The 27676-nt window shown below is 37.0% G+C and overlaps 1 protein-coding gene and 1 pseudogene across 1 annotated transcript; one reads left to right on the top strand and one right to left on the bottom strand.

Annotated features, from left to right (window-relative positions):
• Window positions 1–11615: 11615 nt before the first annotated feature.
• Window positions 11616–12615, bottom strand: LOC133864968 (cucumber peeling cupredoxin-like; annotated as a pseudogene).
• A 7955-nt stretch (window positions 12616–20570) lies between these two features.
• LOC133862299 (protein LURP-one-related 5-like) lies at window positions 20571–22112 on the top strand. Its single transcript, XM_062298072.1, has 2 exons — window positions 20571–21025; window positions 21479–22112. The coding sequence occupies exons 1-2, from the start codon at window positions 20801–20803 to the stop codon at window positions 21902–21904; spliced, it is 651 nt and encodes a 216-aa protein (XP_062154056.1). The 5' UTR covers window positions 20571–20800; the 3' UTR covers window positions 21905–22112.
• Window positions 22113–27676: the final 5564 nt, after the last annotated feature.

The raw sequence follows: 27676 nt of genomic DNA, 5'->3' as shown, positions 1-27676 counted from the left end.
CGTACACGTGTCCAATTGTTTGGCCAGGTCCACTGCGCGGGAGTTCTCCCGCGCGCCACTTGACCAAACAATGGCCTTATTTTTTTTTTTAAATCTTATAATTTTTAAATTCATATATTATTTTATATAAATATATATATATATATATATATATATATATATATATATATATATATATATATATATATATATATATATATATATATATATTATAGAAATGAGGAAGCTACCCATTTCTTACGATCTCTCTCTCTCTCTCTCTCTCCATCGAGCTCAGCCGGCCGGCGACAGCCCGTCCCGGTGCCTCTCGGCCTTGTCTCTGGCGTGGTGACCTCTCTCTCTCACTGACTGTCTCTCTCTCTCTCTCTCTCTCCCTCTCTCTCATGTGTATATACACCAGATCTTAGCTCACTCTCTCTCTCTCTCTCTCTCTCTCCCTCTCTCTCTCTCTCTTTCTCTCTCTACTGGGATTACTCTCCGGCAGCTGGGCACGGCAGTCACCCTTGATTTGCTCCGGTAATGGTCATTAGCTCTTTCTGTTTACCGGATTCTACATATATACATGTAGATATTTTGCTAACTTTTTTTCTTCTTCTTTGTTCCTCCAAATATGCAGGTATATATATAAGCAACCTTAAATCCATAAACCCAATTTGGCAGTGAGTATTTTGTCCCTGATTTTTTGTATTTAATTTTTTCTTCCACATGTATATCCGGCCGAGTGCATTTTCTTCAACATGTTGAGGTCTAAATTTGTTTGGACTATAAACTGGGCAAACAACAGATTTATTGTAATAATTTTTATTTGTTCTAGAGTGATTTTTGTAATAATTTTTTGACTTTGTTCTATTTTTTTATTGCAATGTTACTGATTTATTGTAATTTGTATACATATAATTTGGTTTTTTTTTTTTTTCCTGTTTTTATGGACTAGGTATTTCGGTTTTGCTATATTTTGTGTTTTTGTTTTTGTTTTTTTTAACAATGCTGCATGTATTTGGTTAGTACACATTTGATGAATTTTTTGTGTAGACCTTTGTATTTTTGTGTCATTTAGGGTTATATTTATTTTTATTTTTTTTGGAAGCCATGTACTTTTTCACTATGTTGTTGTGTTTTTATTGTTTTTAATTTTTTTGGTTCTAATTTTTTATTTGAGAGGTTTTATATATATATATATATATATATATATATATATATATATATATTAATGTGTTATTATGGTTATGGATTAAGGAGTTTTTTTGTTAGAGGAAAAAAATCAAACAATATCCGATATTAGTTTAGCGTTATAAACCAATGATGACACTTTTGAAAATGATAAATGAAAAAAAAAAAAAAAAAAATTGGTTTGAATAAGAAAGAAAAAAAATTAAAATTAACCGTCTACTTTTTAAGAAATACCTAAACTCTAACCCTAAACTTTAAATCCTAAAATCATAACTGTAAAACTAACACAAACCCTTCAAAAAAAAAAACACCAACACAAACCCTAAAAAAAAAATTCAAAAACTCTAAACCCTAAATTCACAACCTTAACCCTAAACTTAAACCCTTCAAAACAAACAAAAACCCTAACCATAAACCCTACACCCTTAAAACCCTAACCCTAAACCCTTTAAAAAAAATAAAAATAAAACCCTAACCCTAAACCCTAAATCCTACACCCTTAAAAAAAAAAAAAACAAAAACAAAAACCCTAAACCCTTTAAAAAAAAATATCCTACACCCTTAAAAAAAAAAAAAATCTAAAACCCTAACCCTAAACCCTAAACCGTTTAAAAAAATAATCCTACACCCTTTAAAAAATAAATCTAAAACCCTAACCCTAAACCCTTTAACAAAAAAAAATCCAACACTTTCTAAAAAAATACTAAAACCATAAACCAACACAAACCCTAAACCCATAACCCTAAACCCTTAAAAAAAAATCTAAAACCCTAACCCTAAACCCTAAACCCTTAAAAAAAAAAAAATCCTACACTTCCTAAAAAAAAACTAAAACCATAAACCCTAAACCCTAAACCCTTAAAAAAAAAATCTAAAACCCTAACCCTGAACCCTAAACCCTTAAAAAAAAAAAAAAATCCTACACTTTTTTAAAAAAAACTAAAACCCTAAACCCTCTAACAAAAAAAAAATCCAACACTTTCTAAGAAAATAATAAAACCATAAACCCTAAACCCTAAACCCATAACCCTAAACCCTTAAAAAAAATCTAAACCCCTAACCCTAAACCCTAAACCCTTAAAAAAAAAAAAATCCTACACTTTCTAAAATAAAACTAAAACCATAAACCCTAAACCCTAAACCCTTAAAAAAAAAAATCTAAAACCATAACCCTAAACCCTAAACCATTAAAAAAAAAATCCTACACTTTCTAAAAAAAAACTAAAACCATAAACCCTAAACCCTAAACCAACACAAACCCTAAACCCATAACCCTAAACCCTAAACCCTTTAAAAAAAATCCTACACTTTCTAAAAAAAAACTAAAACCATAAACCCTAAACCCTAAACCAACACAAACCCTAAACCCATAACCCTAAACCCTTAAAAAAAAAAATCTAAAACCCTAACCCTAAACCCTAAACCCTTAAAAAAAATCCTACACCTTCTAAAAAAAAACTAAAACCCTAAACCCTAAACCAACACAAACCCTAAACCCTAAACCCTCTAACAAAAAAAAATCCAACACTTTCTAAAAATAAACTAAAACCATAAACCCTAAACCCTAAACCAACACAAACCCTAAACCCTTAAAAAAAAATCTAAAACCCTAACCCTAAACCCTTTAAAAAAAAATCTAAAACCCTAACCCTAAAACCTAAACCCTTAAAAAAAAAAAATCCTACACTTTCTAAAAAAAAACTAAAACCATAAACCCTAAACCCTAAAAAAAAAATCTAAAACCCTAACCCTAAACCCTAAACCCTTAAAAAAAAAAATCCTACACTTTCTAAAAAAAAACTAAAACCATAAACCCTAAACCCTAAACCAACACAAATGCTAAACCCATAACCCTAAACCCTAAACCCTTTAAAAAAAAAATCCTACACTTTCTAAAAAAAACTAAAACCATAAACCCTAAACCCTAAACCAACACAAACCCTAAACCCATAACCCTAAACCCTTAAAAAAAAAAAAATCTAAAGCCCTAACCCTAAACCCTAAACCCTTAAAAAAAAAAATCCTACACTTTCTAAAAAAGAACTAAAACCCTAAACCCTAAACCATAAACCAACACAAACCCTAAACCCTAAACCCTCTAAAAAAAAAAAATCCAACACTTTCTAAAAAAAAACTAAAACCATAAACCCTAAACCCTAAACCACACACAAACCCTAAACCCATAACCCTAAACCCTTAAAAAAAAAAAAAAAAACCCTAAATCCTTTAAAACATATAAGTTAAAAAATAACACCTAAACCCTTAAAACACAAACAAAAATCCTAACCCTAAACCCTCAAAGAAAGAAACACCTAAACCCTAACCCTAAACCCTTAAAAAAAAAAACCCTACATCCTTCAAAACATATAAGTTAAAAAATAACACCTAAACCCTTAAAACACAAACAAAAATCCTAACCCTAAACCCTCAAAGAAAGAAACACCTAAACCCTAACCCTAAACCCTTAAAAAAAAAAAAAACCCTACATCCTTCAAAACATATAAGTTAAAAAATAACACCTAAACCCTTAAAACACAAACAAAAATCCTAACCCTAAACCCTCAAAGAAAGAAACACCTAAACCCTAACCCTAAACCCTTTAAAAAAAAAAACCCTACATCCTTCAAAACATATAAGTTAAAAAATAACACCTAAACCCTTAAAACACAAACAAAAATCCTAACCCTAAACCCTCAAAGAAAGAAACACCTAAACCCTAACCCTAAACCCTTAAAAAAAAAAAAAAAACCCTACATCTTTCAAAACATATAAGTTAAAAAATAACACCTAAACCCTTAAAACACAAACAAAAATCCTAACCCTAAACCCTCAAAGAAAGAAACACCTAAACCCTAACCCTAAACCCTTAAAAAAAAAAAAAAAACCCTACATCCTTCAAAACATATAAGTTAAAAAATAACACCTAAACCCTTAAAACACACAAAAAAAAAATCCTAACCCTAAAACCTTAAAGAAAGAAACACGTAAACCCTAACCCTAAACCCTTAACGTACTACGGGCAGTTAGCCGATATAGTTGAGGTCGGTTAACCCATGTTCTTTATTTTGTTACAAGTTTATACTGTAAGAAGTATGATTTGTCTCGGTCTCTTAACCCTATACAGAGAAATAAGGACAAGTCCTGGATGTCAGCATGTAGGGGTACGACATAGTATAACGACGGGTGTAGGGCGTTTGTGACATTTGCCGTAAGTAACTGTACGGCCGTCGATGGCAAAATTTGCTGTCCATGCAAGTATTGTCGAAATAACTAGCGCCACCCTCCAGATTACGTTCTTGCCCACCTGACAGGAGGTAGGGGGATGAATCCGGGATACAATTTGTGGTATATGCACGGTGAGACAACGACCGGGTCCGCTGTTCGTGGTCAGTGTTCGAGTCATCACAGTGGCACAGATTCCGCTGCCTGTAGTACTGAACATGATGAATTCACAGAACAGGGGGGTGTGGCCATGGAACTGGATGATGACATGCACGCCATTTTGCGTGACGCATTCGGTATGCATGATGTTGCTGAAGCCGTCAGTACGGATCCGCAACAAGTTGACGAAGGAACCTCTTGCGGGGACGCATTGAAGTACCAAGAGTTGTTAAAGACTGCCGAGAAGCCCCTTCACCCTGGTACCAAGCATAGTAAATTGAGTGCTACTGTACACATGTACAATTTGAAGTGCGTTGGAGGTATTAGTAATAAGATTTTTTATGACATTCTCGAGTTTATCAATCAGCTATTGCCTTCTTGCGATGAGACATTGCCAGATAATACGTATGAGGCGAAGAAGTTCCTAAGTGTCATGGGTCTAGGGTATGAGAAGATTCCGACGTGCCGTAATGACTGTATGTTATTCTGAAAAGACAATAAAGAATTGGATTCATGTACCGTATGTGGAGAATCTAAGTGGAGGGCTGATACACATATAGATGAGGATGGTGAGGTCATATCAGCGAGAAAAAAACATCCGATGAAGATTTTGAGGTGGTTTCCACTCATCCCACGGTTACAGAGGTTATTCATGTCTGAGCATACTACGCCCCATATGAGATGGCATGCAGAAGGCCGCACTAGGGATGGCGTATTGAGGCACCCGGCCGACGGTGAGGCATGGAGATCGTTTGACCTTTTACATCCAGATTTTATGGCAGAGAGTAGGAACGTTTGGCTTGGTTTGACAGCAGATGGATTTAATCCTTTTGGGAACATGAGCACATTCCATAGCACATGGCCCGTAATGCTTGTTCCGTACAATTTGCCACCTTGGATGTGCATGAAACAGACGTCGTTCATCCTGTCACTGGTTATCCCTGGACCGAGCTCACCAGGTATGGATATTGATGTTTACCTTCAGCCATTGATTGATGAGTTACTGGAACTGTGGAATGTAGGTGTACGAACATTCGATGCTTCAAAGAAGGAAAATTTTAATATGCGATCCCAGTTGATGTGGACAATAAACAACTTGCCAGCGTATGCAGATTTATCTGGTTGGCCTAACAGGGGTGTGAAGGCATGTCCTTGCTGTATGCACTCGACACGTTCTAAACACTTAAAGAACGGATGTAAATTTTGTTATATAGAGCACAGGAGATACTTGCCAACTGAACATCTGTGGCGGCTGAACAGAAGAACATTTGACGGTACTGAAGAATTTGATAGCGCGCCGATTGTGCCATGCGGAGACGAGATCCTCCAACTGTTGGACGGAGTTGTGTTTGGGGATGAGATCGCGGGTAAGAAGAAGAAACGGAAGAAGCAGAAGAAGGGTGCAGGGAGTTCCGATGTTATATGGAAGAAGAAAAGTATTTTTTTTAGATTGCCGTATTGGAAAGACAATTTGCTTCGGCACAATCTTGATGTTATGCACATAGAGAAAAATGTCATGGACAATATACTTGGCACTATTTTGGATATCAAAGGGAAAACAAAGGACAACCTGGCAGCTCGGTTGGACTTGCAGGAAATGGGGTTGAGACCTAAGTTGCATCCGTTCATGGCCGCAAATGGCAAGACGTATATTCTCGCTGCCTGTCACACGATGTCTAGGGAGGACAAAGAAAATTTTCTGAAGGTTCTTCGAAATGTGAGGGTCCCGGACGGATACGCCTCGAACATTTCACGATGTGTTCGGCTCAAGGACCGTACAATTTCCGGGTTGAAGAGCCATGATAGTCACATACTGATGCAATAGCTTCTCCCAATTGCATTGCGTAAGTCATTGCCAGATAAAGTTGTTAGACCTCTTGTAGAGATTTCAGCATTTTTTAGAGGCATATGCTCAACCAAGCTATCACAAGAAGATATGGACCGACTGCAGGGTGACGTTTGTATAACTTTATGCAAGCTAGAACAGGTATTTCCTCTAGAGTTTTTTACCAGCATGGTCCACTTGGTTGTGCATCTTGTGCGCCAGTGTAGACTCGGCGGACCTGTGCAGTATAGGTGGATGTACCCGGCAGAGAGGTAAAATTCGACGTAATATGTACATATATATTTTGATTTAATTGTAACCCTAATTGACGACAATCCAAATGTCGTGTATGTGTGTACACCAAGAGTCTTGGGAGTTTCAAGTCTAATGTGCGCAATAAAGCGGCTCCTGAGGGGGTGCATTGCAGAGGGGTACATAGCGACCGAGCTGGTAACGTTCTGTTCAAGGTATCTGAATAACGCACCAACATTCCACAACAAATCTCAGAGAAATCCTTCTGGATCCAAGGGGGCGAGCACGCGAGTTACCCTGAACCGGTTGACAATGCACCAGATTCATCGTTATATTGTGTTCAACTCTGAAGAGTTTCACAATTTGCGGATGTAAGTAGTGTTTATATATTTAACAGAATTCGAATAAAATAATTAATAACAATTATTACATAATTGTATACGCTGAATGTAGGATGCACAAAGAGGCGCTTAAGCGATCATGCACTAGGGCTCGCATTACGGAGGCTCTTATTGAAGCACAACATCATGAGCAGTTCTGTGAATGGTACCGTGCATATGTAAGGAAATAGTGGTAATTTTGAGATAATAATAAATTTATGTGGGTTCAATGTAATTAACCAATGTGATGTTTAATATTTGTAATTATAACATAGGTCAATGGTCTGGACGATCAACGTAGAGAGGAATTGGGCCACAACTTGGTTATGCGTTGTAGAGGACTAAAGGAGACAGCGGTCAAGTATTCTACGTCGAAGATGGAAGGAACCCAAATTGGGTTTGCTCAGTTAGGACCAAACCGCGCAACGTGTACGACGTTGGTTAGGGGGAAGGGAGTAATGAGGCAGGTACAACCTACCATGAGTGTGTACCGCTCGTACTAGCCACTGGTGACCTACCCGATACGAATGACGAATTCGAGTACGACCGGCCCGACATTGATCCGATCGAAGCTCCCGTGATACAATGACTGATATATTTATTGTTCGTACAATTCGCTTGAACTTAATACAATTTTTTTTATTTGCATAAATTTCGTTGTATAGTTTGCATATTCATTAAAAATATATAAAATACAAATTTTAATTAATTTGTCTACATTTGTTCGCAGGTATCGATGGACCAGAGACCCCCTTATGCATATCCCTCGCCTACCCGTGCCCCCCATGACCACGCCCACAGATTCGACGGCATTATATACTGCAGCGTGGACACACCACCCAGGTGCCGCTTATAGACCATTGTTGTCGGGTACGATGGCCGTGCCCACGTCAAATCACGGGCAGACTAGCACAGCTGGATGTTGCAGTTCTCCATTGTCGGAGCTCCCGACATTATCTTAGATAGGGTTCACCCCACCAGGTAACGTGGCTCGATGGTGGGTGCGAGAGGGGATGGGGCCACAGGGTTATGCGCCGTACTTTCCGTATACATATACTGGACCTATGACATGTAACCCTGATAGTGAGACGCAGGATGATAAATTTCCTCTGTCATAGACCGGGGAGATGCAGATGCCGGCTGTGGGGTTGGGACATGTACTAGCACAGGCAACGATGCAGGGCCAGATTATGGGGTTGAGACTGATGCCAGCATCGACAGCGAGTCAGGTCCCGGGGCCTGGTGAGAGCCAGATGCCTTTATCTGGTGAGAGTCAGGTCCCACTTTCCGGTGAGAGTCAGATGCCAGATCTAGGGGGGAGCCAGAGTACCCATGAGGAGGACGTTGAGATGTTGGTACCGATCAGTTGGCCCCCGATAGCCCCCAGGATATGCTTTCAGATGATGATCAGCAGCCTCCACCAGCGGGAGGGGTTGGCGAGGAGGTCGTAGGCGACCCAGCGACTCAGTACATAGAGATTGAGCAGATTCGGTTGATGGGTAAGTACATATTTAGACATCCTTATAACTCATATTATGTTACCAAAAATAAATATTAAGTTTGAATGAAAAATAAATTTTATGCACAATTTGTTGATATAATTATGTTTTAATGTGTTAACCAATTAAATGTTGTATATTTTTTTCATTAGGGTTCAATCCAGACGGAACCATATATTATGAGGTGATTAGGGACCCAGAGAGAAACTGGGTGCTCCCGAGGGGGAAGAAGGTTGTGTTGCAGTACAATGCTGCTCTACAACCTGTTGGACGAGCCTGCAACCGTTTTAGGCGGGCTGAGGGAAGGCTTATCAGGAGCGGGTCCTACATACATATGCGGGACGAATGGGAGAGGGTAGATAAGCAGATTAAGCAAGCAATGTGGGACGCGCTAATGGTATGTTTTAAAAATCTAATTTATTTATTTATTTGAATTAAACTTAAAATTAAGTTTTTCTTGAAGTATTTAAACCTACAATGCTGAAATTGAATGTGCAGGAGGAGTTCTATCCACCTGTATCAATAGACAAGCGCAAGGCACAACAAGAAGCGTGGAATGATATAGGTCGGAAGCACCGCTCGTGGAAGTCGAGGTTCAAAACCAAGCTACATATCCAAGACGGTGACACTCCCGAAATTATCCGTGCGAGAGTCCCGGACAATTTTTTTGCGAAGTATGACGCAGCAGATGTAGAGTTCCTGCTGAGCGATTGGTGCACTGAGCATAAAAGGGTATGTAGGCTTTTAATTGTATGACAAGAAAATATTGTGGTTTTTTAATAACAGTTCATTTAATTTTATTACTACTTTAAGTGTGTCAATGCAAACATTTTTATTTCCATGTTCAATGCGTAGGCGACCTCTGAATGGATGAAGAGGCTGCGGGAGCAGAATGACCTTCCCCATTGTACGGGATCCAAAAGTTATGCCAAATTTAATCATGAGGAGGTGCGTAAAAATATATGTTTATGTTTTTAATATTTGTTGGTAATTGTATTTCTTTTTCTTTACACTATTTTATCGCTCTCTGTTTGTTATATATTTCAACTGGATGACGACAGACATGTACATCTGGCACGCCCCCCACTCGCGCCGCGTCGTTCGTGAAGACCCACACAAGGAAGGACGACACTTACTTGAATGAACGTACACGGGTCCTATGCGTATGCTACTGATCTAATTTACTAATATTTTTAAATTATGTGTGATATGTCATTATTCAGTATATGAGTTTTTCATGTTGACGACGTACAGGAGAGGATGACGCAGAGTTCATCCAGTGATTCAGCCGCCACGCAGAGCATCTTATCAGACACGGTGCGTTGGGCACCGAACGACGCGTACGAACAGGCGGTTGGGAGGCCTGAGTATGCGGGGAGGGTTCGGCAGGTTGGGCCGAACGTTACACCTGTTCGGGGGACATGTTTCTCATACAGGCCTCGCTCACAGGGGGGACCATCTGAGGGCACGTCTCAGGATTGGGCCGAACATGCCCGGAAGATGGAAGAAATCCAAGCGGAGTTACGGGCTGAGCGAGAGAGGAATGACGCGTTGGAGTAGCGCATGCAACAGTTCGACGCTATGGAGCAGCGCATGCGACAGTTCGAGGTCTTCATGTCCTCCATGGGAGTATCAGCACCATGTCTTGGTGCTCAGTCTTCACCTGCACACGTAGGTAGTACGTCGTCTGTTAGTAGTGCATCTGCAGGTATGATTTATATTGTGTATAGGACAAAATTAATTTCAATTTGTTTTCATTATCCCTTTAATTTTGCAAGTAATATTATATACTTTAATTGTCTATATTATTTGCAGGTAATTCGACAACGGTTGGTACGTTGTCGCCTGTTGGACGACTGCTAAGCCAGCACTCCCCTGTCGCTACACCTTCGCCCGCTACACCATCCCTTGCGCAGCAATCGCCGGTTGGCGATAACAAGCCTGGGACGGTACCTCGTGCTTCGCAGGGACGCCCTTCGGATTTGTAAATATTTTGTATAATTATTTTGTGTAATTATTTTTTGTTTGTAAAGATTTGCATATTTAACAAATACGTTATTAATTATTGATTTGTGTAATTTGTATTTTTTTTATTTTTAAACGCAATATTTTTTTAAATATTGCGTTTAAAAGAGAAAAAAAAATTAATTAACCTAAACAAATTTAAAAAGACAATAATCAAAACTAAATTAAAAAAGAAATTCAAATTGTATTTTTTAATTTAATTAAAATTTTAATTTAATTGCATTTTTAATTTAAATTAAAAATATAATTAAATAATTAAATTAAAAATTAAATTAAATTAAAAAATACAATTTGAAATTTTTTTAAAAAAGAAACATAAAATAGACAGTTTGACACGTGTATTAAATACACGTGTCGAACAGTTGGACACGTGTATTTAATACACGTGTCCAGTTAGACACGAGTATTGGAATACACGTGTCCAACTGTTTGACACGTGTAACTCAATACACGTGTCTAACTGTCAGACACGTGTATTTAATACACGTGTTCAGTTAGACACGAGTATTTGAATACACGTGTCCAAATGTTTGACACGTATATTTAATACACGTGTCTAGCCATCAGACACGTGTATTTCAATACACGTGTCAAAATGCACAGTTAGTGACATCCACATCTGACACGCGTCGCACGCGTGGCGAAGCGCGCGTGGCAACCTGTTTGACACGTGTACGCGTGTACAGTGTCCGTACACGTGTCAAAATGCACGTGGCAAATTTCATGTATTTTTGTAGTGACAAGATCCACCCTAATGCCAATGTTTTCACATGCAACTTAATTTGATGGGTTGTCTCCCATCTCAATATGGGAAGTATTTTCATTTTTCTCCCTTCTCTGTGTACTAAATCAAATTAGTAATTACAACTCGCCTTTTCTCCGCTTTGTATTTGTCCAGGAAAAAAAACAAAAAAATAGTCATCGCTAAAGACCGTTTTCCTGTTGTGATATATAAACACCCTTTTCCTTTATTAGTTTGATTTCCACGATTCAAGCATTCGGAATTTATCTGTATGTGGACATGCATATAAAATTCTTATTCGTTATATATATATAAAAAAAGAAAAAAAAAAAAAAAAAAAAGAGAAGAAGAAGTTGGAATCCCTTTATTGATCATATGCACAAATAAAATAATACATCACAGTCTTCGTACAGAAGTAAATTCGACCAACAAAAAATAAAAAAATAAAAAATAAAAAAACCTATATATGGCATTACCCAAAATGTATAAATTCTCTCGAGTAGTGTTCTTAATTCCTTAGAAAAGGAAAGCCGCGGCAATGGGCAACAAGGAGACGAAGAAACTAGCAAAGACACCAGATGATGAAGAGTCGGGCGGGGTCGGCGTCTGACCAGTGGGTCCGCCGGCCTTGGGAGATGCAGCGGGGGACGAAGTAGGAGTTGGAGTGCAAGGAGCAGGGGTCCCTGAGGAGGGAGAAGGCGTGGTAGGAGTAGTAGTTTGAGGGGAGGGAGGAGTAGTTTGAGGGGAGGGTGGAGTAGTGGGCGTAGGAGAGCCGGAGACGGTAATGGCTAACTTCTGGCCAAACTGGCAGTGCTGGCCGACGGTGCAGATGTAGTAGTGGTTGCCAGCGTTAGAAAGAGTAATGTTAACAGGGCCAGTGGTGATGGTGTCACCAATAGGATTGGCTGAGCTGCAGGAGTCGAAGGATTCAATTCTTTTGGTACTTGGAGGACGTCGTGCTCCCCTGTGGCGAAGTTGAACGCTGAAAGACAGGAGTTATATATGTTAACATCAAATTAATACATGCATATCAGCATATATATATATGAATGAGGATCGAGGATAATTAATGATGATTTTCTTAATATATAGAAGGAAAAGAGGGAGAGAGAAATCTTACTTAAAATATCACCAACCAGGAACTTGTTGTTGTTAGCCCAAGTCTGATATGCCGCAGCACCAGCTTGTGGAACAGTCCAACCCATGCCATCTCCCACCACATGCACTGTTTGTGCTTCCGAGCATTGTAAAAGCATTGCAGACAAAACAATCACAACAATGATGATGAACTTGTCCATTCTCTCAATTGTAGTAATTGTATGCCTCTGCGTGTTGTATTGTATATATGCCTTTGATGACAATGTGAAGGTTTCCACACAGAATATATATAGAGTGATCAGGCAAAAATGATGAGCAACAGCTCCTCTAGAACCAATTAATTAGACGCGTCGTCCTTGACGGTGAACCGAAGGCGCGACCAGGCACCGTTTAGATGCTACGACGAAGCGTGGGTGCCGGTCCATTTTGTACAATGGAGGTGGACTTTCTACTTTTCAATATGGCTCGACTTTCCCTTTATTAATGGACTTGGCCTATTAAAATAACTATAATTGGCCAATATTCAGTAATATATATTCCTGTGAATATGGATTAGTTGAAATCATAATCATTTAGTTAATTAGTTAATACGAAGCTGGTTAGAGAGGGATATAATTGCACTCATTTACTATTTTTAGATTAACCACTACAATTATTATTAATATATATATTTTTTTTCCCTTCATTTCTCTTTAAATTTCCCTTTCTCTGTACTTTTCCATGCTTCTTGGGTTAAAGTTTATACCAAATTAACACACACCAAGAAGCTACGAGGAAGTATTATATCTTCCAATTAATTGACTTTGAGCACATGATTAGTTGTGACTTGATTTACGTGTTTGTACGCAACGGGTAAACAGATATTAATTCCAAAACAAGACTCGGAAAAACATGAGCCAGGAAAAAAAAAAAAAAAAACATGATCAGCCCTTGAAATTTGGGGCCTTTTGAACTTTTCTCAATTCTCACCCTCCAATATTGGAATGATCATGATTTAAATTTCCAACAGCGACAGCGTCCAGAGTTCCAGCAATTGGAAGCTTTCCACATCATTTCGTCTTCTATCTTGTTGCATGTAATTAAATTAGCCCAATTGCGAAGGAGTGTAATTCAGACATTCTAAGAACTTTCTTTTCTTATTGTCCCTATGCAATAGCAAGGGAATTGGGTAAAGGGGAAAATTGATACTAGTGCTAATTATGAGAAATGGTTTATAAGAAAGACCTCCAAAGATAACTCATCCATGCATGCAATTACAGAACCATTAGAAGAGGACCCGTGGTGCTTGTAAACTCATCCATCTTTCGCTCCTTGGCCAATGTGGGACAACCTGCTTATAAATCATTATCATCTATTCAGCTTTAGTGCCATTTCACCTCTTACGTAGAATATATATATATATATATATACAAATAACTATATTTTTCTGAAAAAAAAATACTTTACCCTATGCATTACCACCACATTTTTATTTACATGTCCAAACTTTAAAAAGTGACATCTGAGACCTTATACTACCACCGCGTGTTAAATTAGACACTTTTACATACGTTTTTCAACCCAAAATACTCATAAAGTTACTAAAAAATCCATTTAAAAAAATTAAACCAAAAGGGAAAAAACAGAAAATCGCAGTGTTTCTTTTCATATTAGCCCCCTTAATTAAAATGGAGGAAAATATACTTTAGCTCTTGAATTACCACCACATTTTTATTTACGCATGCAAACTTTAAAAAGTGACATTGAGCCCCCCATTCTCCTATTGCGTGTCAATTTAGACAGTTTTGTATTTTGCTCCCCAAAAAACCCATAAAAGTTATTAGGTAAATACCTTTTTGTCCCCTTGAGTTTTAACAACTTTATTTTTTCCCACATCGGTCTCACTTTCGATCATAGGTAGTGCCTCGTCTATGGGCATATCCAAATAGTACATCGGTCGATCTGCTGTTAAGAAAACTAACAGATTTACACGTCAAACCATTCCAAATTTGACATGTGTCAACATATACTTCATTAAAAAAATAAAATATAAAAAATAAATTGTAAAACCAAGAAAAAAAAATTAATGGGTGGTTCGGCCATCCCCAAATGGATAAATGGGGGTGGCCGAAACCACGGTGCCTTGTGCCTTGTGCTTGTTTAGTTTATGTTTAGTGTGTGTGTTTGTGGGATTGTTGTTAGAGATTCCTATAGTGATTTTTGATGGGTTGATGATGATTTTAGGATTAGAAAGTTGGAATCTTTGGGGAGACTTGGACTATTTCGTTTACCTTGCTTTGTATCTTATTGTTTGAGATGGTAACTTGTAGGTTCTTGTGTTTTGGAGTTTGTTTTTAAAGAGGCGTTGTGTTTTAGTAAAGGTTGGATTTTTGGAGAGAAATGTTTGAATTTTGGTGGTAGGTTCTTGTTTTGAGGTATGGTTTGTGCTTAGAAAGGTATTTAAGAAATATGTTGGGGCCTTGGATCATGTTAGGCAGGTTAAAGGTAGGACCTTTTTAGGTTTTTAGAGTTTATGCTTAGGGATTGGTCGAACATCCTGAGCAACGATCGATCGTTGCCAAGAATGATCAAACGTTCTGAACAATCAAACCTTCCCCAGCAACGATCGATCTGTCAGTTGGCCATAATGTATAAAAGTCCAATTTTAGGGTTTTGACAGTGTTTTATCCTAGAAGTATGACTAACCTTTCGTAGGAGACGGTATTGAAGGATTTGAGGATACCAATATATAGGACCTTTGCGACCAAGGTGAGTGAAACTCATGTGAAAACTTTTATCAAAGCTTTATAGCATGTCTATTTTTATTATTAATCGTGTATGCTTTATACTCACATGAACTATCTTGTATAACGACGTGAACTCCACTTTTGTGTAAACGAGTATTTGAAAAAGGAATGATGCATCATGTGAGTTTTATAAGTCTATGCATGTAAAATGAAATAATTAATTGCATTTGACATGGCTACCATTATATAAGCTTGATCTTATTGTCAATTTGTCTAGAGACAGTAGATCTAGGGTTCCTTGAATCCATTAGCAAGAGCGACCACTGTGACACTCGACGGATGGCGGTCACAACCTACGGCATTACTAGTGGTGTAGACAGGGCCGGGCGCGATACATTTGAGGCCTAAGACGAGAAGTTTAAGTGATGCTTTTTATTTAAAATTAAATATTATTTAATTTAATATTACAATTTTATTTAAAATTCATTCTTCTCGCTTTTCGGGATGCAAAATTACTTATAAAATCTTATATTCAACTTTTCCTAACATTTCATTTTCAATTGATAATATGGTTAATCCATTTAATCTTTCTTGTGATATTGTTGACCTGAGGTAGGATTTTATCAATTTTAATTTTGAAAAACTTCTTTTTACAGAAGCAACTGTAACAGGTATTGTCAATAAAATTCTATAAGCGATACTTGAATTAAGAAAAGAATCAAGTCTTTTTATATAATTTAATGTATCAATTGGAGTACTTTCTTCTATTTGTAAAATTTCTTTCAAAATTTTTAGTTCTAAAAAATAAATATAAGCCATCAATATTATAATAGATATCATGTGTTAGAAAACCTTCAAGATTAAGACTTTTTTTTCTATCATCGTCTAGTGATTTTAATTTCTTAAATCTGAAATTGTTCAAACCTACTTTGAATTGAAGAAATGGCTTGATCTACTATATATAAGAAGTAAGATTACTTCTAAAAGATTCTTCAACAGATTGTGTTGTCTCTTCATTGGCAATATCATCAAACCGTTTCTTTCTATGAATTATGCATTTTTAATGAATTACATTTTTCTTTTAAAGTAAGAAAGAAGACATTTTAATTGATCTATATCAACATCAATATGCATGTCTTCTGATTATAAATTTTTACTGATAGTATTAACGAAAAATAATATATCATACCAAATAGTCATGCTTAAAAAGAATTCCAAACTTTCAATCTCATAGGCTGCTTAAGAATTAGCTTCATTTTTGTTTTAGGATCTTCACTTGTTTTTTCTAATTGCAACAAAGCATCTCTAATCTGCGTAGTTTGAAACTTTGTTGCTTTAACATGTTTAATCCGACTTTCCCAACGTGCTTGTGAGAGAGGCTCAAGAGTTAAATCCGACACATTATCTTGTAAAATTTTTCATCATTTTGTAGTTGAAGAAAACAAAGAATATATACGTTGTACAACTTCAAAAATATTTATAGCTTTAGGACAAGAATTGGCCATATTGCTTATTACAAGGTTAAGACTATGACAACTATATGGTGTGTAAAATGCTTTAGGATTAATATCAAGAAGTCTTTTGATGAGAAGATACAAAGGAGTCCTCCCCCTAGGTTCTCTCTCTGTGGAACCCCACGAGGTCAGTGTTTTAGTCTCTTGCCGATTAACCCGGCTGAGAATTTTAGTCTATTTGATTTCCCTTGCTTGGCTGAACCATCATTTGAACTTCGACGCATTCATGATGGTCGACTCTATTGAAACACTATGCGGAAAGATGACTCTAACGGAAGGGGAGAAGGTGGGCATCACCATCTCCGAAGATGAAACTGTTGATTTGCGTTTGAAGAGTGGGAGATATCTCATTGGGTGCCTAATGTCCGATCGACGAATCCCAAAAGAAGCATTTTGGACGTAGATGTCCCAGCTATGGAAGATTTTGGATTGTGTGGCCTTCAAAGAAATTCACGACAACTTGTGGCTTATTGAATTCTCAAATGAGAATGACAAAAACAGGGACAAGGAAGGACTTTTGTGGCTATTCGATCGAACCGTCTTTGTTCTAAAGGAGGTGGAGGATAGTATTCCCCCAACACAGATGGATTTTACCCAATCTCTATTTTGGGTACAAGTTCATAATATGCCCGTCATCTGCATGAACTGTGAGGTGGGGCATAGGATTAGGGCAACTATGGGGATGGTGGATGAGGTAGACGTCACCAGAGATGGGGTTGGATGGGGACGCTGCTTGCAGCTTTGGTTCAACATTGATCTGACAAAACCATTGGACAGGGGCCGAGCCCTTCACCTGAACGGGAAATCCATTTGGGTGACATTCAAGTATGAAAAATTGCCGCAATTTTGTTATGCATGCGGTCGGATTTATCATGCGAGTACCAGTTGCAAGGGCAGCAAAGGGTTCTGGCTTAATGAGGAGGTACCAGCAAAACAATGAGGAGTTTGGTTACGGACTGATGATCTCCGATACTGGAAGGGTGGACCACCAACATCAAGTTTGGTACAAGCAGAATCCTCACAAGACAAAGATGCTAAAACAAATTCTGGCCAGAGCATAGGGGTCGGCCGGAATTTCCACTTGACTGGTGATACAACAAGGAAATCCTCAATCCTACAATCACGGACCTTCCCAAATCAATTACAAAGGCTAGTAAGGAAAGTATTTATGGCGAGCAAGATTCTGGGAGCATGGAAGGGAAACTGACGCCCGTTACAACCTTGGAGGAGTTATTAAGGAAGCCGTTAGGAGAGCCAACAGAATCATATCTGCCAAATTCTATGGATTTCAGTGTATACGGTAATTATTCCGCTGCTGAAAACAAGGAGATATCCCAAAAAAAGTCAGAATGCGAGGTGGCAGCCGATACTAGGTCTTTAGCGCTCCAGATTTTAAGACATAAAATATAACGACTTAAAATAGAAATTTAAGACCTAATAATAAGACAAAAGAATATATGAATATTTATAAGAATAAATATTCGTTAATATTTGATATGAATATTTATAGGATTGAATAATCATTTATATTTGAGGCACATTTATAGTTCTAACTGATTAAATAAACCAACTGGACCATAAAATTATAGGAGATCAGAAATAGGATAACACGCGAGGGCGATCGATCGACCTAGCGAATGACCCCCACGAGCCGACGCTCGATCGACACAGCGCTTGATTGCCAATTCCTGCTGATCGATCGCCATAGTTCTGCATAAACAAAATTAGGCAAGTTAGTTTCCTTAAGTTAGAAATTAGGGAAAATTACGGCTTAGCCCCCCAAATTACCACTCATTTTGCGTTTAGTCCCACAAACTGCCAACACTACAACTCCGGCCCCCAAAACTACCAAAACCTTTGAAAAATGCCCCATTTGGCGAAATATCCCGTATTACCGCTGCCACGTATCATTTTTTAATTAAAAAATATTTTTTTTAAAAAAAAAAAACTAAAAAATAAAAAAAAAAAAAAAAAAAAAAAGTAAACTAAAAAAAACTTATTTATTTTTTTTTCTTTCAAAAAAACAAAAAGGAAAATCTGGTGGCTCGCGGCCATCCCAACGATTGGGGGGTGGCTCGCAGGTCACCCCTAGGGCTCGGGGGGTGGCACGCGGCCACCCCCAGGGGCTGGGTGTGGCCGCGCGGCTACCCCCAGTGGCCAAGTGTGGCCGCGCGCCACCCACCGAGCCCTAGGGGTGGCTTTTTGGGCCACTCCAAATGGATTTCGGGATAGCCCGAAAGCCACCCCTAGAGCTCGGGGGGTGGCGGCCACCCCTGGGGCCGGGGGTGGACGGGAGTGGTCGCGCGCCACCCACCGAGCCCTAGGGATGGCTTTTCGGGCCACCCCAAATGGATTTCGGGGTGGCCCGAAAGCCACTCCTAGGGCTGGGAGGGTGGCGCGTAGCCACCCCTGGGGTCGGGGATTGCCGTGCGCCACCCCCAGAGCCCTAGGGGTAGCTTACGAGCCACCCTGAAATCCATTTGGGGTGGCCTGAAAGCCACCCCTAAGGCTCGAGGGGTGGCGCTCAACCACCCCCAGGGGCCAGGGTGGCCTGCGAGCCACCCCCCTCCCCAAGGGGGTGGCTCGGCAGCCACCCGCAAATCCCATATTTTCTATTTTTTTTTTTTTTTTTTTTTTAAAAAAAAAATTTGTTTTTTTAGTTTTTAATTTTTGTTTTTTAATTGAAAAATTACACGTGGCAGAGGTAATATGGAGAATACATTTTTTTCACCATCTTCATTTTTTCAACACCTTCTCCACTAGAAAACCTCCTCTTCTCTCTAACCATAGAGAAATTGACATCGTGTATACCATTAAAAATATCAACTATTAAATTCTGACTATGAAATAAATATTATCTATTTCATTTGAAATCTTTAGATGTGTTTGATAATTTTTTTTATTTTTTTTATTTTTTATATATATATATATATATATATATATATATATATATTTTCGTATATGGTACCTGTGCTATGTGAAAAGACGGAAATGATACCTCTGTCAATTTTTCCGTGTAAAACTGACGGATTTCCACCTTAGCGTGACACCATTGAAAATTGCGACACGTGACTACACAATTTTTTTTTTAATATTTCGCCCCTTTTTTTTTAAAAAAAAAAAAAAATTAGGGGTGGCTTTGGGCCACATGGCCCCCCCGATTTGGGCTGGGGGTGGTTGGGCCACCCCCAGACCGGTCGGTCCTCTCTGAGCCAAAGTTAAAAAAAAAAAAAAAAAAAAAAAAAAAAAAAAAGGTTTTAGACCATGGGGGTGGCCAAACCACCCCCTTGGGCCACGAGGAGACGAGGGTGGTTCGCCAAATGGGGAGGGCCAAAAAGAGTGGCTCAGCCACCCCTAATTTTTTTTATTTATTTTTTATTTTTAAAAATGCTTAAAATTTTAAAAAAAATGGTGTAGCTATGTGTCGCAATTTCAATGGTGCCACGTGTCACTGACGTGGAAATCCGTCAGTTTTGGACGGAAAAATTGATAAATGTACAATTTTCATCTTTTCGCATATCACAAGTACCATGTATAAAAAAAATAAAAACTGAGGGGGCATCAAATAAAGTTTTTAAACCATAGGAGTGTATAAGATATTTAAGCCAATTTTTTTTTTTTTTTTTTGGTGTTTCGATTGAAAAAATGTTTGTATACGAGGTAAAGGTAATATGATTTTATTATTCAATGTTATACTAGAAAAATTGTTCCTGTATATTTTGACTCTTTATTTTATTTTATTTATTTTATTTTTTTATTTTTTGGTATTAGTAAAAAAAAGGAAAGGAAAAGAGAGCTTGTCTCTTCAGAGATGCTCTGAAATGCAAAACCAACCAAGGAACGATTAGTGCATAATAATTATGTAATTGTTATGCATCATTTTAAAAATATGGGACGGGTCTCACGTGAAACCATACGATGGAATCTATCAAATGGAACCAACCTATGATTCTAAGAAGAATCAATTTTCAAACCAAAAATCCCACGTGTCAAACCATGAGCTCCGGGTTCTCACCGTACGCGTCCCCTCTCCCTTGTATCTCCACTCTATCTTCCTCCCAACGTTTAGATTTCTTCAACGCTCCAATAATATTATTCAACAACCTCAAAGGCCCGAAACAAACAGACCCGAAACCATTGTTGTGCAATAATCAAAGTCTTCGGAAATTTTAAGGAAGCCGACTAGAGATGAAAGAAGGCTTCGTTGTGGAAGCTGGGTTCGTATTCCAAGAGGAGACTCATCTCACCGTCCTAAAGACCTCTCTGTTCTTTGCCAATGATGGGTTCTCCGTGTATGATTGCAAGGGCGACCTGGTCTTCCGAGTCGACTCGTACGGTCCGGAGACCCATGACAAGGGTGAAATCGTTCTCATGGACCCTCACGGAAGGTGCCTCCTCACTGTCCGGCGAAAGGTAATGTAGGCTTTTTCGTTATGACCACGATTCGACTCAGTGAGTCAAGTTAGGGCCTATTTTTCATTAAAAAAAAAGAACGTATAGAAATTGCGAAATGGTTGAATCGTATTCATTACAAGTTTGTGAGTTTTTGAATCGTGCATGAAATGAACCTAAATGGGTCGCCTTTGTTTTTCTTGTTTTCTAATGGATTACCGATTTGATTTTAGTTTAGTGAAAGTGTTAATCGTGACTCAGGAGTGCCGAGTCAACTCGGGGAGTAGTTTAAACAATTATGGAAACTAAATTTGCCAATGCCAACTAAAACTGTCGTGAAAATCTCGTTTTTTTTTTTTTTTTTTTTAATGGGTATTAATTTACTTCCCTTTGTATTGTTCTTGACTCGTTGATTTGAACGATTCCGGTAGACTGTGCGAGTTAACTCAAATACTTTTTGTTTGTGAAACACAGCGGCCGAGTCTGCATCACCGGTGGGAGGGGTTTATAGGGGAGAGAATCGACGGGCAGAAAGCGACCTTCAGCGTGCGGAGATCCTCGATGATCGGACGGTCGAACGTGAACGTGGAGGTATTTAGCGACCCAGGGGAGGAGTACCAGATCGAGGGCAACTTTGCACAACGCTGTTGCACGATCTTGGATGCGGCGAAGGAAACAGTGGCTGAGATCCGACGCAAAGTAGATGCTTCCACCCAAGTGGTGCTTGGGAAGGACGCTTTCTCTCTTTGCGTTAAGCCTGGCTTCGATGGGGCTTTTGCCATGGGATTGGTGCTCGTTCTTGATCAGATCACCGGTGATGGTGATCATGGCGATGGCGATGGCGACGGTGATGATAGTGTTACTGGGGGAGTTCAGGTGGAGCCCCTCACAGATGATTAGTGGGATATTATTTCTGTTTCTGGCTTTGCTTAATTAATATAGCTAATCTACGGACGGTAATCTTGATCTTTGTTGTATTTAACTTCCGATCCATTTTCGCTAATTTAAAAAGGGATTAGCTTGGGCTCTTCCCAGCGACTGCTTTGATTTGGTGGATAATGGAAAATCATAAAGGAATAATGAAAATTTTAGTGTTCAAGTTCTTTCATTTGAATTAAATAAATTTAGGGATGAAATTCTTAGCACCATTTGATCATGGTGATTACCCATATTAATTTCTTCTTCCTCTACTCCACATAATTCTTTGGTCGTCCCAAAAATCATGCGTAGTTTAAGTGCAGATATGATACTAGGTTTTAAGTTTATACTTCTGTCATATAACTTAGAAAATGTTACAGGGAAAATCATGATTTTTACTGGATTATATAAAAGTAATATGTATATAAAAGGATTTTAAAGAATAGGAGAGAGACACGAAAGATTTACGTGATTTGGTCTATGACGGTATGACCTATATCCACAAATTAAAGTCTTTAGGGTACATTTTGCTGTTATTCACTTAATATTTTTTACAATATAAAATACTTATATTTATAGGAGAATTGGAATCAAATCTGATTATAAGATATTATAATCAATTATAACCAAATCTCTTAAATCAAATCCCATAATATACTCTAACATCTCCTCTCAAAATTCAAGACGTAAGGTTTTGAAAGTTTGAGTTTGAAAAGATTTGATTTGATTTGATTATTTTTATTTTTATTTTTATTTTTTTTCTTTGAAGATGGTAGTGATCAGTAGGCAGAGGCAAAGGCCATAAACTTGGTGTTGGTGGCGGCCGATGACAATGACCGGAGGCGGTTAGTGACGATGATTAGAGATGGGCATTTAATAACAATAGGTCAAAAAAGGCCAATTATGTGCCAAAATTAGAGCGAACAAATGGTAGAAATGAGGCTAATTATGAGCTTTAAATGGACCTTGGCCTTCAAACTAAGGGTATACAAGAGGACGGTTATTAACTTCTTAATAAACGATAACCGTTAATAATCGCTAACCGCATAATCGTTCTTCTAAGCAGTTGGAAAAAATGCTAATATATGGTGGTGCGGTTAGGAATTTTAGGAGAAAGTGGAGACGGTTAATAACCGCTAATCGCTTGCCCTTATATATAATATATTATATATATTAAATATATATATAAATAATAATAATATACCAAAACGAATACCATTTAAAATAGACCTTAAATCATCCAAAAACCATTTGAAATTGACCTTAAGAGAGGTCCAAGGTAGGCGCAAAACATCAAAATATGCTTAAAAGGCTCATTCCTTAAAGTTGGTTATGTGGGTACGATTTTAGGTTTCAATTATCGTTAATCGGAATTTATTTCAAAATTGCTAACCACTTAAGACGGTGTAGTCACTATTACTAAAATTTGATAATTGCCTAAAGTGGTTGTGATTAGATGCAATAACCACTAACCGTAACTGCTTGTACACTCAAATTTCAAATCATACCACAAAGGTCATAAATTGGGCTAACAAAGACCCAAAATGAGAGCTAACAAAGGGTTAAAATGCCAACTGTAGGCGTGGGTATTCAAACCATACAACAAAGGCTAGAAATTGGGCCAAAAAATGGCCAAAGACCTACCCCTCACAAACACAGCTTAGGGCATACGCACGACCGGGAGGCGGTGCAAAGATTGATTTGCGAGGCACAGTGAACGGAAGATGCGGCAGTGTGGGCTGATGGCGGAGGTCGAAGGAGACAGTGACGCATCAAAGATGTGGTAGCATGATGAGGCATTGATCCGAGGAGCAAAATCAGATCGTGGCGGCGTGTGGAGTTCACATTGGTCGAAGATGTAACACTCCCAAAATTGAAGTCACAGACCACTGTATAGAGTCTAATACTATACGTAAACTTTAATCATGCAACAAATCCTAAATAAGCCTTTTAACCTGAATCGATCGTTTGGTCCTCAATGATCGATCGATCGATCAGTCCTCTATGATAGAAACAAGAACCTAAGTCTAGCTACTCAACTCTTGATTCCAAATAATAAACAAACCCTTAAATCATTCCAAAGATCCTAAAACATAACATCTAGCATATGCATATTTGAATAATGTGAAATAAATCATAAAATCGATTTGTACTTTTTAAAACGTTAAAAAATGGTAGACCTAAATTTTCAAAACAACGACCTTTCAAATCTATGTAAAGAAATCCACTTACTATATCAAAAGTGTTTAGATGCTGGTTTTAGCTAAAAAAAAAAATGAGATACATAACGTTAAACCTGTGAGAAAACCATTTCTTCCCAAAGATGTCTATATCTACCTATATTTTGAATAGGAAACTTTCAAGGCTTGAGAATGGTCTCAACAGACTAGAACTGTAAGGGCTACATTTTACTCTTATTTATTTAATGTTTATTACAAGATAAATGTTATTTTGTATTCTCTTATGATATATTCTTTGCTGATGTAGAATTGTCAATTCACAATTGGAGTTTTTTTTTTTTTTTTTTTTTTTTTTTTTTTTTTTTAATTAAGTTTGGTCTAAAGGTAAATTAATAATGTCACATCAACAAAAAATAATAGGAGAATGACCAGAGAAGTGTGTATAGCACATGTCTTTTTACAATACAAAATACTTTTGTTTATAAAAGAATTTGGATAGATACAAGTATCAAATGATTAGTTTCACCTTGGAAATAAGATTACTTTCTTATAAAGAAAAAAGTGTAAGTTATGAGAGTTTTCATGATTGTACTTTTGTAGAATAATAGTGTGTTATAACATTTATTAAATGATTAAATTTATCATTATTTATACCATGTTAAATTCTTATATATCCTAAAAGTTTAAACTCATAAAAAGTGATAAATTTAATCAATACTTTAACGGAGTGTACACGGTAAACTTTACCAAAACATCGTTGATACTTAATTCTTGATGCCAAATATTGAGAACAAATGATGCATGCATCTTAGGAATTCTATTTTGAATTATGTTTGAAATCTCTCTTTTTTTTTTTGGCATATAGTTGAACTATAATATATAAAGACAAAAAAAAAAAAAAAATGATCTTATCATTACATTTTATTTCACCGTACCCCTTCAAAAATAAATTCTTGGCTCTACCACTTTCCTCACAATAAATGATGCATCTTAAGAATTCTAGAATAAGAGACCTTTCTTTCTTCATTACGTACGTTGTCATAGCAACGGAGGGTTTATTTTTTATTTTTTAATCTTTTTTTAATTTATTTTTAATTTATAATTTTTAATGGGTAGACGTGGGAATGGATGATTAAACCCTACTCAATAAAGAGATGATTAAACCTTACTCAATAAAGCTAGTCGCTAGAGATGATTAAGATTTCTTGATAATAATTTTTTTTGTTCTGTTTTTATTTTTTTCAAAATCAATTTGTTTTTCCGAAACTGAAATTCACAATTTTCTGCCTTTTGTTGGTGGTGGCTAAACAAGTCGTCACCTCGTCCGTGCGAGACGACAAGCAATTTATGAAATTGGCCAATCAGGCCACAAAAGGGTTGCTTGGGAACAGATTTTTCTGCGTGTCATTATCACTGCGTTTTTCTAAGCTGTTTTTCTTCTCCTAAGCGTCATTATCGTTGCTTTAACACCACAAAATGAGACACAATGTTTGACATTTCAACTATTTTTTTTTTTTTTCCGTTGCCATTAATTAAGGTCAACTTCAAGTTGAGGAATAAAACTAATTTAATTTGTTTCTTTCTATGAAAAACTGATTAAATGTTTTTTTTTATTCATGTTATATATATATATATATATATATATATATATATATATATATATATAAAAGAGGGAAAATGTTAGATTTACAACACCAATACAACAACTGCACAACAACCCTTCACATGAAGGTGGGTCCTATACACTGGAGCCCACCCTCATGTGAGGAGTTGTTGTGCAGTTGTTGTATTAGTGTTGTACAAGAATCAAATCCCATAAGAGAGAGGGAGAGAGGGAGAGAGAGAGAGAGTATATCCAAGAAAAAACTATATATAGTTATAAGTTAAGATATAAATGAGGAATTTATAATGCAATAGATATGTATAGTATAATTATGTGTTTATCATTGATAATTATATGTCAAGATTGACAAAAGGATTATTAGGTTTTACTTATTCCCATGCAATCGATTATGGAATGGCAATGCGAATATCAAGGCCGGCCGATTTTTCAAGGCCGGTTTTCAAAGAAGAAAACGAAATAAAAATAAAATAAAATAAACAATAAGACATGTGGCTTATTTAAAACCTTAGATTTCTTTGGAAACATCTTTACCATTAACCGGCTCCTTTCCAGTTTAAGTGAACTGAAGAGAGAGTCCAATCTATTTTGCAAGCCATATTAGTACAAACTAAAATGGTGGTAAATACTTAAAAATAAAAAATAAAAAATAAAAAATGGTGACAAATGAGTAAGCATACAAATTGCCCAAAGGTCTATGCTGGTACTCGGTTTTAGTTTCTAAGGGTACTTTTGCATTCCCCTAGACTATAGAAGCCCCTAATATTTAAAGAGACAAGATAAAAAAGATAAAAACAAAATTAATGTGATTTAATCAATAACTCATGTTTACACGTTAAAGTTTTTGTTTATTAGTTATATATTTAATAATTTTAATGTTATACGTCTCTTTTATTTTTATGTTAACAAAAATAAATTTAATTAAAAAAAAAAAAATCTTATAAGCCTTGTTTTTCTATAGAATTCCCCCCCAATACGATTCTTCGCTTTTGAACATTGTCATGTGGTCAAAATCGTACTTACATATCTTGTTTCTGCACCATTTTCACCTGTTGGATCAATGACAACCCGCCAGCCGACAGGGACAACTAATGGAGACAAACAGTACTTCCTTTTTCTTTTTTCAGAAGGGAAAAAGATATTTATGCTTATGCACCTTTCTTTTCCGAAAGCTGCTAACCGGAATCAATCTCACGTACGTACGTGTGAGAGAAAGAAAGTTTATGAGAAAGAAAATTAAAAAAATGCAGGAAAAATCTCATAACCAATATTGGTTAGGTTGCATGGAGAGATTAAAAAAATACTGCATGTTGGACTGCAAGTAGTAATAACGTTGTATAAAGTATGCCACGTTTGGTGGACCAATATGATTTGATACTGATTTTGCAGGGCTGTCGTATGAGATATTTGTTTTGAAAATAGATATACAATGACAGATTTGTAGGGCCATCATGCTTAGATATACAATGAGAGATTTGTTTCGAATATAAATCTTGCAACCCAATGGGCGATGTTTTGTTTTTATATGAACTAAAATTCCTAGCTACTAGGGATTTGAATAACATATTACAAGTGTTTTTTTTTAACCTTAATTACTCATTTTTGTTTTGTTTTATTTGATTATAAAGAAAACTATGTACATACACCTTTCTCGATTTGGGCTATGGTTAGTAATCGGTCGGTGTTGCATGAATGACAGATGCACAACAACAAAAAATAATAAATTTTAAGTCAAGATCAAACTTTAAGAAGAAGATGTAAATAATTATGCTATTTTAAAAAAAAAAAAAAAAAATCATATTTAGTCCTTAAGTTTTTATTTAATTTGGATTTATTAGTCATTTGGTTTTTAATTTCAAGTAAAAGGTCTTTAGATTTTGCATATGCTTCAAATATGTTATTTTATCATTTTACTGTCAAAGTTAATGGTTTGCCATCTATCACATGTGTCTT

Source organism: Alnus glutinosa, chromosome 3, assembly GCF_958979055.1.
Source record: "Alnus glutinosa chromosome 3, dhAlnGlut1.1, whole genome shotgun sequence".
NCBI classification, from domain to species: Eukaryota; Viridiplantae; Streptophyta; class Magnoliopsida; order Fagales; family Betulaceae; genus Alnus; species Alnus glutinosa.
This window is presented reverse-complemented; position numbering and strand designations above follow the sequence as displayed.